General features: G+C 43.8%; 1 protein-coding gene across 10 annotated transcripts in view; it reads right to left on the reverse strand.

Annotated features, from left to right (window-relative positions):
• FBRSL1 (fibrosin like 1) overlaps nt 1-13,156 on the reverse strand; it is a 529,962-nt gene that overhangs the window by 108,757 nt on the left and 408,049 nt on the right. For 7 of the 10 annotated variants that reach the window (XM_063315889.1, XM_063315885.1, XM_063315887.1 and 4 more), the window contains one exon: nt 8,745-8,798. The exons of the other annotated variants lie outside the window; for them this stretch is intronic. In XM_063315889.1, coding sequence (XP_063171959.1) covers nt 8,745-8,798 — 54 coding nt within the window. The remainder of the gene's footprint in view (nt 1-8,744; nt 8,799-13,156) is intronic. 10 annotated transcript variants of the gene reach the window in all.

The following is a 13,156-nucleotide window of genomic DNA, read 5'->3' on the forward strand; positions in this document are numbered from 1 at the left end:
CGTTGTTTTGGCATCCCAAGAGTCATCTTCATCACTTCTTAGGAGCCCAGAATTTTTGAAAGAACACCTTTGAGCGTTTCTTTTAAATACCAGCTGCTGGAGTATGGGAACTTGTTTGAACAACCCATAACTCACTCTTTCAAAGACACACCTTTGCATGGGATTTTCAACTTTCGACTTAAAATGCTTGGATTACTCTTACCACACCAGTTATGGATTCTTTGTCTGCCTCGAGCAACACAGAGTACTGTAAGCAGAACAATTGAGGGGATTACCATGCCTGATTGGTTTTCAAAAGCCCACCTCCTTTTTGTGAAGGTACAGATGCAATTTCAGACTTCTCCACCCCATCTTTTGACTCTGAGGGTTAAGCAAAGCAGCTTTTGCCTTTTTCAAAAAAGCCGAGTCTTGAATTTCACCCCGACTAAAAGGATTTATAATAATACAGTGGAGCAAAGTTCAAGATCCCCAAAACTTGGCAGCTCCCCTCAGCTAGACTCCAAAAGTTCTTTCTTGGGTTTCTAATGATCTGTCCTTCTCCCACAAAGCCCAACTGGTTCCCAGTTCAATGCAGCCAGAGGAATTGCTATTTTTCATCTTTACCAGCCTCTCCTGTCCCTAGATGCAGCCTCTTTCTCAGCAACATCATCCAATTACAATGTCATGAGGACAGACAACTCTGCACCATATTACTTGTTCTCTAAAATCATCTCTTTTGCCCTATACTTGCTTGCAGACTACATAAAGGGCACAATAATAAGATCTGCACATCATCCGTGGGTCTTGAGCCTTCTCTGGCCTATCACCCTCCCTTTGGAGCAGTTCCTCCACTATTAAAAATTCAAGGGTAAGACACTGCCCTTCCCCAGAGCTTTGGAAAAACAAATTTCTTATACCAAGCTGTGGACATTTATTATCTGGCGACTCATACGGGAGCACAGATTTTTTTTTTTAAAAAAATCGAGATTACGTTTTCATTACTGAGAATTCTATGATGTATTCTCCCTTGTTTGTAAACTGGATAGAATCTGAGATTGAGGCAGCATATAAATGGTGCAAGCAAGCAACAAACCAAAGAAATGCCAAACCATAGTCTGTTGAAGAGTCAGCTTTGTTTGACTGGGTCAACAAAATGAAGCTATCCTAACTCCTTGAAGGGAGTCTTTCCCATGGAACAGGCATTGGGAAACCCAAAGAGTTTGGATCCTGTCCATCCATCATCCACCAGGATCTCCTACAGCTTGGAGTCTGCATTACAAAACTCTCTAAAGGGCAAACATGTCCCCAAAAGGTCTTGACCGAAAAAAGAGTGGAAACATTGGCAACCTTACTAGCGTCTCTGCTTCCGTGTGGGAGAGCACATATCCATACGCCCTCTACTCCCTCCCCTTCTCCACTATTGTTCAACTGGGGAGGGGGGAACCCTGGAATTATAAACACCATTTGTCTTTGCAGCGCAGCCGAGGATGGATGAAATATGTGCCTTAAAGCTTATCAGCTCGAGCACTGCTAAAGAGAAAGCTGGTCTGAAAGGCCTTGGAGGGCCGTTCTTTTCGCAGAAGAATCAAAGGTCTCTGGAGAGGGAGGAACATAATGGAGTGACCTTCAGCTAATAAAGCCCACCCGAGTCCAGGGGAGCTCAGGGAATATTGACAAAAGTTCATATTTACAATGGTCTGGATGCCTTCCAGAAACCATTACCAATTTGGAGAGCCAGTAGCTGGCCGGCCCTTTCTGTCCCTCTCAGAAGAAGAGAACTACAGAAAAGATCTCTTCTGCCTTTCCCTCGCACTTGCTATGAAAATACAATGCAATAAAATATGGAGCACAGCCATTGTTCCTTCATGGGCCCCCGTGTCTTTTCCGCTCTCACGGAAGCACGTTGTAAACAAGTCTGTTGCCATAGCTGTCACCTTTGTTGCTCTTGTCTTATTTTCCACAGGAACACCGCGCAAACCCGTTGGCGCATACGCTGCGAAGCCGAGAAGCTGCAGTTGGCAAGCCTTCTTTAGAATGACTGGAGAAAGAAGGGAATGGCCGCACCGGTGCTCTCGTGGCACAACTTTCGAAAGAGTGCCCAAGGATTTGTTGACTATTCAACGAACTGTAGTTTGATGTTTTTTTGATTCGTCGCTTGCTTGAACCATTTATGGAGCAACAGTTCCCATTACAGCAGGAAGGATAATGGACTCTTTTTTATGATTCCCAGACTATCGGCACAAAGTAAAAATGAATCCAGGGCCGTTTTTCCCATGATCATAAACCAGGGTTGCACAAGGGAGCATAAAGTATTGTAAGAGCTGCAAAACATTCAATGCCTATGTAGCACATGAGGGTGTTGGCCAAGGGTCGCCATCAGTGCTACATAGGAACACATCTGTTGTGTGAATAGTCAACAGAGGTCTTCTGCCATGGTGGAGGCTACTGAGTACAGTTCTGGAAAGCCACTCCATTTTCAGTGGTTTCCTGTGAACGGAATACGGGACAGCCAGGGCATGGATGGTCAACCCACAGGCTGTAGGCAACCTTGCAGGTAATTCTGTAGCAAAAGGCACTGTTTCCTGCCCATCTCCAATGGAAACTAAAGAACAAAAATGAATGGTGAGGCTGTCCAAGAAGCTTAACGTGCCCATTGAAAGAAAATCCAAATTTAAAAAATGGGTGAAAATTCCATCCACATCTCTGCTGCTGATGTCTTCACTAGGCTGGCATGTCCCTTGTAGGTCTTGGCCACCCCCTCCCCAAATATAACGTGAAAAGATTTTGGCTCCTGGCTGCAAAAATCTCCCCTCTGGGCACAACAGCAAGGAGGGGAACTTTTGTATTTCTGTAGAGAATCAGGAATGATGATTATATATACATATAGGCACACAACTCAATCAGAAAATCAGCTCCTCTGGGGCTCATCACTTAGTCTCTTTTACATGCATTAATACTTAATAGCAGTATCTTTAGAGCAAACCACAACATTCTCTTTTCTCCAATGGGGCAGCACTCTTCCCAAGTCCCAAACACCTCTGACTGAAGTTCAAAATCCTCTCCAACAGGAATTAACAAACAAGACAGGTGGCTTGTCAGCAGTGTTGAACAGCTGCCAGATAAAGCATGCAAAGCCTTTGGTATCTCAAAGGGAAGATCTGTGCCGTTGCCGCTACAGTTTGGAACTGCTGTCTAAAACCTGACAGTGTTAACCCCAGAGGTTTCTCTGTAAGATTCTCTTTTTGCCAATTAGATCTATTTCTACCTAAGGCTGGGTCTGAAATATACGGGTTCAACCAGCAGAGGTGCATGAGGCTGAGACGACTCCATTGTCTGCTAAACCAAGGACTCTCTTCAACACACAGCCCTCTGTGCTCACCATCACACCCAAACAGTCCCAGCCTGAATTTCTGGATAAAAAAGAATGAGGTTGTAGGTGAAGGGAAAAGTCTCGCTCTGGGTCATGCAGAAAAAAAAAGTTGGCGTTAGAATTGATCTGCTTTACTCAGCCTGTTGCATTCCCAGTGTTTCTAGACAACACAACCTTTGGCGGAACAGCTTAGAAGTTGGCCCAACACTTCTGGATGGTCCCCAATCATTGGGTGGGACTAACCAAATGCAACCAGCAGTCTAACTATAAAATTCCATCTGTTAAGAGTGACTCATTTCTTCCCTGCAATCTGCCCCCAGAGAAAGAGAAGGGAGGAAAGAAGCCCCCACCTACTTTGGGACACAGCCCCTCCAACTGCTTGCTTCAGCCCCACCCATCAAAAGTGGGTGAAAATATATCACATTCTAATTGTCTCAATATACCATGCTTCACCTGTTTCTTTGAGAGACCAATTTACTGGGTTAGCACAACGCACAATAACACAACTTAGCCCATTGCTTGGTTTAAGCCCAAGAAACAAATCAAGGTTAATAACAATACATGTTATGCAAATCCAGTTACTGATCCTTAACTGAGTTGGTTAAATGTGTCATTGAACAACAAAACAACAAAAAATTTCCTTGATATCTGTTCTGGGGAATTTGAGATACTTCCGTCTGGAGAATTTCTCTCCTTGACCAGGACTTCTACTTAAAAATTTTTTTCCTTAACGAACTGTTCAGGTAAAATACAGCCCACCTTACCAATAATGTCCACTTTACAACATCACTGCCATAAAGCTGCATACTTTTAACTCTCAAGTACATTAAATCCTTGTAAACCTCTGTTTTAACCACGTAATATTTCAACACACACTGACACCCTTAAAAAAAATAAAAACGAGGAGACAGGTAAAATACCTAACTGAAACTTCATTACATCATAATTTCTGGGAGATGAGCAAGCAACTTGTGCCATTCCCATTTCTCTGGAGCTCCAAACACAAACAAGGAGAAAAAGCCATGGGGCTGCATGGAACCGGTTTGCAAAAAGACATTTATTGCTCCAGGCTAGCCAAATCAAATGACTGGATCATTCTGATGTAAAAAGTCCCATCAGACAAACGGATGTTGAGCAGGAATCTGGCACAAATACGCAAGAGGATTTTGAATGATTAGAACCTTCAGGACTGAAAGCCTGGCATCATCACCATCATCTTCATCATCATGCTTTGACAGAAAGAACACCACAATTTCATTCACCCAGCCCAGCAACAAAATAATTATATAATGAAAGCTGGATAATTTCCTGTATTCTACCGAGAGTCATGGGAATGCAATGGTCAAGGCAGCTAATAAATAAAGGCACTTTTTAAAAGGGTAAGCACTTAAGCTTTATTATTTTTTCTTGCTGGTTCTTGCTGTTGAAAATATACAGTTCCCTGTAAATGTGCCATCATGTGTTGCATGGTAAGTTGGAGCAGCCTTTTGCATTCAGCAGTGAGCTTGCTGTCTACCTTTATGATTTTTTTCCCAAGCTATCAAGGAGACGTAGATTATGAACCTGAAGATCTGCTTAGTGCGGTCAAAATATAATAACAAGGTATAATAAATATGGTGGCGAGCAGACATATGTAGTCGTAATCTTTCGCAGCCATCAACGCATGGCAACAGACAACTTTTAATAACAGCTTGATAGTGGAGGGACACAAAAGCTTTGACCCGGAAATGGAAAAAAATACACCATTCAGTTGCTACCCCTCACTCCTGCAGAAAGCATTCCTTCTATTAATCCATGCCTATTGCTTATTTCCAACAGGCTGAAGTAAGACACATGTAGGCACATTCAATATCGCTCAGTTTTACTCTTGGCAAACTTCACCTAGACGCCAATTTGTATCTTAATTCCTTTCTTTTGCCTCTGACTTTTCCTCCTGGGCTGGGACAAGGTAAGGATTGAAATCTGGCTTGTCCATACTACATTTAGACAGAGTTGGGTAAGTCTATTAAAGGCAAGATGAAAGAGCACAGGGCTGGGGATGAAAGTCAATTACAGACATGCTAAGTTCAAGTCAATGTCGTTACTCCGGTTAAAGCTTCCAGCATGGATCATGGTCCACCAAAGCTTATTTCAAAACAAAGCTGTTAGTCCTTAAATGCGACAGGACTCTTCGCTGCAGCCAACAAATCTGGCCACTGGTTCTCCAGAAATTCCCCCAACAGGATGGACTTCTTATGAGCAGCCTACCCGCTTTAATGCATGTCTGCAAAGTGTGACTGTACTGGCAAGACCCAGTCCATTGCAGCTCCCCCGTCTTGTAAAACTCACTAAAACAGATTCCAGAAGGATGGCCAAGCATGATGTGCACATGGCAGACATATCAACACCATTTTCCCAGAGGACAAAGTACGTCACCAGTTTACGAGTCCTGGTGTGTGTGTGTGTGTGTGTGTGTGTGTGTGTGTGTGTGTGTGTGTGTGTGAACTATGACGGTTTCAGCTCTCGGCCCCAGGTCTGTTCAAACCTATAGCAATTGTCAAGCCATCCAGAGAATGGGGACAGCTATATTAATAAACAGGGCAGAGGAATCTTCCAATTCAGGATCCCATTCATCTTGAACGTACAGCAAGAAGATAAAAGGAAATAATTATCCAAGCCTCGTTAAAGTCATCAGTTAACAGTGTCAAGTTTTTGCCCTGTTGTTGACCTGGAACATGTGACTGGAAGGGAAGAAGTAGAGCTCCTGTCAGCTGGTGCAGTGATCCCTCCTACATTATTGTCAGAAAAGCAGAACAAAAGATTCATAGTTTTATACCCCACCCCAACCCCAGCTGCTGCAGAGTTTAATTTTCTTGCAATGGCTGTGCAATAAGGAAGGCTGTCTTCTCTGATAACAGGCGTACCTTGGTCTTTGCATCAAAGAGGCAGCAAATGCATCCTTCAGCCGAGGCCATGTGCGTTGCACACACACTTCACCAGCTTCTGCTCTTTCTACCCTTAGATTTCCAACCTGCTCCCCATTATTGACTGCAGGAAATATTCTCCTCACTTGTCTCAGCCAGTGGGTGTGCATGCACAGTGGGTAATCAACAGTGGTTTCTTGATTAAGAGAAAAACAGGGGCAGGGGAAGAAGGTAACTGTTTCTCAAGAGCATCGAATTTCAGATGCCAAAGATCATGCCGTTCCCTCTGTTTTCAATATATAGAGGAAATGCTCTCGTGTGTGCCTGAAATGGCACAACTCATTTCAGACAGGAGGGCTGGGGAAAATTCTGTGGCTTATAAAAGCACAATAAATATATATATTTAGGGGGAACAAAAAAAGAAGGAAGGAAGGAAGGAAGGAAGGAAGGAAGGAAGGAAGGAAGGAAGGAAGGAAGGGGATTGGAAGGTAAGAAAGGAAGGGGAGTGTGATAGAAGTGGAAGGGAGGGAAGAAGAGGGAGGGAGGGAGGAAGGGAGGGAGGGAGGGAGGAAGGAAGGAAGGAAGGAAGGAAGGAAGGAAGGGGAAGGGGATTGGAAGGTAAGAAAGGAAGGGGAGTGTGATAGAAGTGGAAGGGAGGGAAGAAGAGGAAGGAAGGAAGGAAGGAAGGAAGGAAGGAAGGGGAAGGGGATTGGAAGGTAAGAAAGGAAGGGGAGTGTGATAGAAGTGGAAGGGAGGGAAGAAGAGGAAGGAAGGAAGGAAGGAAGGAAGGAAGGAAGGAAGGAAGGAAGGGGAAGGGGATTGGAAGGTAAGAAAGGAAGGGGAGTGTGATAGAAGTGGAAGGGAGGGAAGAAGAGGAAGGAAGGAAGGAAGGAAGGAAGGAAGGAAGGGGAAGGGGATTGGAAGGTAAGAAAGGAAGGGGAGTGTGATAGAAGTGGAAGGGAGGGAAGAAGAGGAAGGGAGGGAGGAAGGAAGGGAGGGAGGGAGGAAGGAAGGAAGGAAGGAAGGAAGGAAGGAAGGAAGAGTGACTCCATAATTGCCTAACGCAGACAGAGCAATGGGATGGAACAATTGGATTTTTGAATGGAATCACTCCATATTCCAACACCGCATTGCAAGTCTCATCTCTCAAACTACGAAGACTAGGTTGTATGGCTTAAAAGCAAATTGTGCCACAATTTAGCTGAATGAATGCATGTGGACCCAGTCTGTGCCTTGTGGGAATCTTTTACAGGCCTCCTTAAATTCCAGAAATGCGCAACATCGTTTGTAGCTGTTTCATTTAAAAAAAAATATTCCTCATTTACATATAGTTTCACATGTTCCTTTAAAAAAAAACACACCTTCCTTTTTGATACATTTTGCAACTAGGAGTGAAGCAGACAGCCAAACAAAAAGAAAATAGTAGCTAAATATTTCCTCCTTAATGAGAACACAAGAGTGGGAGATGAAAGCCAGTTGGCAGGATTTTCATTTGCACAACAAAGGGACAGAATTTGCAAAAAAAAAAAAGAAAAAAGAAAATCCACCCCAACTTTCCTACAAAGCTGAGGGTTCTGTAATAAGCCAGCTTCAATTTCTTTCCTATAGGGAAGTATTCCAGCCAACCCTACCCTGTAATGTTCAGCAAAACTCAAAACAACCCCAAGTTGAGCCACATTAATCCACCCCAAGAGTTCCCATCAACAAAGGCTAAATCTTGGCCAGATCTGGATAGACTCCTCAATAAACTAAGTAAGAACATGTTTACAGGCAAAGAATTAGCAGGTGCATTCACCTAACATACCAAGCTTGATTAGAGTTAACCTTGATTCATTTTTAGTGGTTTAGTGCTTGGCTAAAACTCAGATCATTGGGTTAGATCAGTGTTTCTCAACCTTAGGAACTTGAAGAGATCTAGACTTCAACTTCCCTTTTGGGGGATTTTGGGGAATTCTGAGAGTTGAAGCCCAGACATCTTCAAGTTGCTAAGGCTGAGAAACACTGGGTTAATTTATGGTGGAATGTATTACAGGAGCCCAGAAAATGGGTTCATTCATTCGCCGGCTTAGTATGTTCATGAATGCATACATACACCGAAACACATCTAGTCCACAAATACCTGCCAAGCATAATTCAACCTTAAGGTAGATTCTCCCCGAATCTATGATGAAGCTGGCAAACACAGATTAACGGGTGCAGATCTCATTTTGGTTTTATGACACACACATGTTTTTGGATCGGAATCTGATCCAAAGCTACACAAAGCTATGGGGCGGATGAGAAGAAAGGAGGGCAGTGTATGCCATAAATGTGCAGGTTGGGAGCATCCCATGGCAGCGGGGGTGTGGGGGTGTGGGGCAGGAAAGAAGCACTAGAGAAAGAAGGTGCAAAACAGAATGCAGCAGCAGAGCAATTTAGTTTAGGAAAGAAACGCCAACTCCAAACTCAGAAAGATTCCTGACTGCCACATTGGAGAGTATTTAATCCCATACCTTGTTTGCTACCAAGCCGCTCCTGATATGGGGTAGCTCCAGGTCCGCTGAGTTCTACAGACAAAACAAAAAGTTCCATTCACAATCACTTTTAGCAGCATGGGAAAAAAATATATATCAACCTTCTTTTCAATCCTTGCTTTGGCTAAAGCAGCAACTGATTCATGGATTTAAACCACCCTCTGCCTCCTCCCGTTATTACCTGGAAGACCCTATGATTCACTGATAGGGTGGGCTTTTGACATGGCCCGCTCTGATATTAAAGAGATTTAGGTTTTGCCTTTGTTTCATGGACCAGCTGGTTGGCCTCCCAACTTAGATGCAGTGCCAGAGGCCTTCAAAGGCCACAAAAGGTCTCAGATGACTTAGGAAAGCAGGAAGAAGCCTCCTTCTGAGCCTGACCACTGGTCCAGGTCCATCCTGGTATTGCCTATGGGACCTGGGTAGCCATTGGCCGTTGTTCTCCAGGGTTTTCGAAGAGTTCTTCCAGCCTTCTTGGGGCTGCGGAGGACTAAGCCTGGGACCCGCTGGGGGAAAAGCAACATTTCTGCCATTGAGTTACAGCACTCAAGGCCATCTTTCAAGTTGATCCAATGACTTTGCCCTCTTCTGTACAAGGCAACCGTAACTATTCTCTCAGGGTTGGGAAGCCGGGATGGACCCAACAGATCCTTATTTGGTCAAGGAACATCAACACATGCCTTCTCTAACCTGCTGCCCTCTAGATGCGTAGGACTACAACTCCCACAATTCCCAGCCAGCAAGGCCAATGGTAAGTAAACTGCTTCCAGGGCACCCTTCCCCCTCCCTGCGACAAACCTGGGTTGCTTAAGCCAAAGACAAATGACATTACGGGAGTTCACCCAGGCACAGCTTAAGCCTCCCTTTGGCAAATGCCCTTTGTTGGCTTGTTCCGTCTTTTGGCCAAAGGACTCCTCAGCTCCCACAGAACTCAGACAGGGTTTCCCTTCCACGCACTATTTAGCAAACACAGCAAAGAGGTTTAAAAACAAAACCAGGCCCTCCATCCACTGTAGTGTAAATCGGAGATAAGAGATTGCCTGCTTAATCCTAATGAGGCCTCTCCATTAAAATCTTTATTAACTTCCAGCTCAGCAGGCTGGCCAGAAACCTTGTCAGCACCCTGGGCCCCTCTTCCTATCCGCTATCTAGCTGTACCTAGATCTGCTTTAAGTTTTACAAATAGCTCTAAGATGTTTCCACTGCTTATCAGCAATGCCAAGCCGCTTACTTTATCGCTGCTATTGCAGATAAAATAAATGAGCTAGGGAGGAGATGAATAATGGCATTTTCTGCAGGCAGGGTTCCCATCACATTCACAACAGACTGTAGATTTCAACTTCACCACAAAAGAGACATGGGGGTGGGGGGGAGAGAGAGAGGGAGAGGGAAGGCAAGATCTTAACAAATAACCTTCCTTTTGCTCAACAGTCTCAGATTCCAGGATGGATTTTAAGCCTACCTGAACTGAGGAGGCAATTAATTTTGAAAAAGATGGGAAGCAAGCCCAGATTTGACTTCTCAGAAAATCCCCAGGCTGAGCATACTGTGACTTTTAGAGATTTTTCTTTTTTTTCTGCAGCGTTTGGCATAGGAAGAGGAGGCTTAAAGCTGTATACGGCCTAATAAAGCTGTTGGCTTTTGACTTCCTCCCCCTTCACTGAGGAGAAGAAACCTGGAATCTTAGAAGGGCATGAGAACCCTCGGTTGCTACAAAGGTGGGAAGGCTGCAGGAACAGGGGAAATGGCTGTATTCTCAAACCGTCTTTCATTGAATAAACCAGATGGGTTGGGGTCATAAGTTGCGTTAGGGCATAAACGAGGAACCTTTGGGTGCCTACAGGCTCAAATTCACATTGGCAAGGGTGGATGCACATGGGGACAATAGTACAAATGGGTGGAATCAAAATTGCGGGGAGCTTGGGGTTGTCTTCTCTGCTGTCTATAAAGTCCACTAAGCCTATTATAAGGGTGTCCATTAAGTCTCTGTGCGTTGGTGACTTTATGGACGCCTTCATGTAATTTGCTTGGCAGCAGTTCGGAAAGTTGATTCTTGCAGTCTTCTGGGATTTTTTTTCTCAGTGCCCCAGTCAAAGCAATAGCTCTAGTATTTCCTTGTGGGCTCCCTTCCAAATACGAAATCGGACCACCCTTCATTAGCTTTCCAGGGTTGGCTAGGTGCTCAATAGAGTTGGTGTGCACATGTGTCTGTGTGGTGTATTTTTGCCAAGAAAACAGCATGGATGTATATTGAGTTAGACTGAATTAAGAAGATGTCTTAATCCCAACACCTCTGGAAAGTATCAAGTTAGGGAAAGCTGTTCTTTATTGACAGAGCACAAATAAAATCCACATTGTAAATCCACTTGTTACTGTATTTCTATTGTTATTTTTTGTCCTGCCTTTTTTCATGATGGAACCCAAGGCAAGGTAGACCCAACCATCCTGGTTCATGAACCCCAGCTTATGGCTTAGCACACAGGATCACCTGCGTACTTGAGGTCCTAGCATTCTTCGTCTTGGCCAGGAGTAGCATCTCAAATGGAATTCACTTTGCATATTAACGAAGAGTTGGCAGTCATCATCATGGTCATAAAACTATGGCTTAGAGATTTCAATCTTTGGCAAAGTGGACAACAGTTATGAAGTGGTAGAGAGAAGGACACCAACCACACTTTGAAACTTCTGGCCAATGACAGGTGTGGGCACTTCCAGGTTATGCTCTTTGCTGATGGCCACTGGATTCAAATACCAAAAGCCCACTGATCTAACAGCATCCAAGCAACAACGCCCTTCTTCTTCCTTCCATTGCCACCAAAGAGCAGGGCTCCCCAGTTTTCCTATCTCTGCCATTTCAGCCCATCACTGTAACAAGGTTATCTATTATTGGCAGTGCCAGGTGAAAATGAATCCACTTCCCAATTATTTCTTGCTCTGTAATCTCCACTGAAGAACCACCATAAAAGGATGTCTGGGCTGCCTTGATATACCCCTTTTCTGGTGGGGAGCTGTACAGTTCTAAAACGGAGGTATTTATGGAGGGTGGCAAAGTATTTGGAAAAGACACATTCTCCCCCAGATTCATGACGGAGAGTTTCTGAGTCAAGGAGTGCCTTGGAGGTCTCTTCTTAGCACAAAGGAAACTGTAGTTATGCTCTCACTAGCAACTTGAGGGAGAAGATGAGCTCAAATGCTCAACTTCTTCCTTTGCACCTGTTATCTGTTGAATGTATCAAACATACCTCCTCCACCAGAGGGGTAATTAATTTTTCTCTGCATTAACCCCCCCCCACAAAAAAACTAAATAACATTAAGTGTTGTGGTTTTTATTCCATTTCTCCTCCTTTCCCACAAATCAAAGGTCCAACATTCCCTAACCCAACCTATGTAAGAAGCAGAGCCGAGAAACAAAACATGGTGGGCTACGCATCTCCTCAGGATCCTAGGCAACCTGGCCTTCACTGTCTTCCATGATACTCCATTCAGACCCTTCCTCCATTTTTGCTTTCATTTCTTTTATCACAAAAGGCTTAACAATGAACAGATACAATACGCTGCAGATACAATTTCCACTTTATTTCTTAAAGTCTGGAAAAAAAACTATAGTAGGTGCTCCATCTGATAGACCAATGCATTAAGCTTGGATTTCAACCAATCCCAGTTTCTGACCTCTATGCTTATTTATCGAAGCGGTTTGTAAACCTGCCCTCTTCGCAATTTGTGGCTCTGGTCAGCCCACAGCAACAAAGTTTTTAAAAACTTGAAAGTAAAAAAAGAGAAAGAAGTGGTATACAGAACCCAAATAAGCAAACAAATCCACAGATAACCAAGGCTGGCAGTGATAAAACTCTCATCACAGAGGTTTTGCCATCCTGGTCCAGAAAAGCTCTGTCTTAACGCTCTACGGAAGCCCAGCAGGATTTATTATTTATTATTTCCTTTTATACAGCCGCCCATCTCAAATTCATGACTCTGGGCAGTTAACCATGTTAAAAAGAAAACAGAAAAACAACCCACAGAGAAACAGCAGCCAAGGTAAAAACAGACTCATGGATCACAAATCAACATACCCAATGGATGGGATGGATGGAATTAAACCATAACTCAGCTGTCCTCAACCTGATGCCTTTCCAAGCATGTTGATTTGTACTTTTACTCATCTGTAGTCCATGTGTTGTTTTACAGTGTGTTTTATATTGAAATTTTATTATATATTTATTGTTTTATATTGTAAACCGCCCAGAGTCCCTCCGGTCGGAGGAGATGGGCAGTGATAAATTTCATAAATACATAAAATAAATAAATGTGCGCTGTACCCAACACCTGGTGGGAATTTCGGGAGCTGAAGTCCAAAAATCTGAAAAAGCACCAGTTTCAGAATGCTGTCCTAG

Source organism: Candoia aspera, chromosome 15 (genome assembly GCF_035149785.1).
Source record: "Candoia aspera isolate rCanAsp1 chromosome 15, rCanAsp1.hap2, whole genome shotgun sequence".
Lineage (NCBI taxonomy): Eukaryota > Metazoa > Chordata > Lepidosauria > Squamata > Boidae > Candoia > Candoia aspera.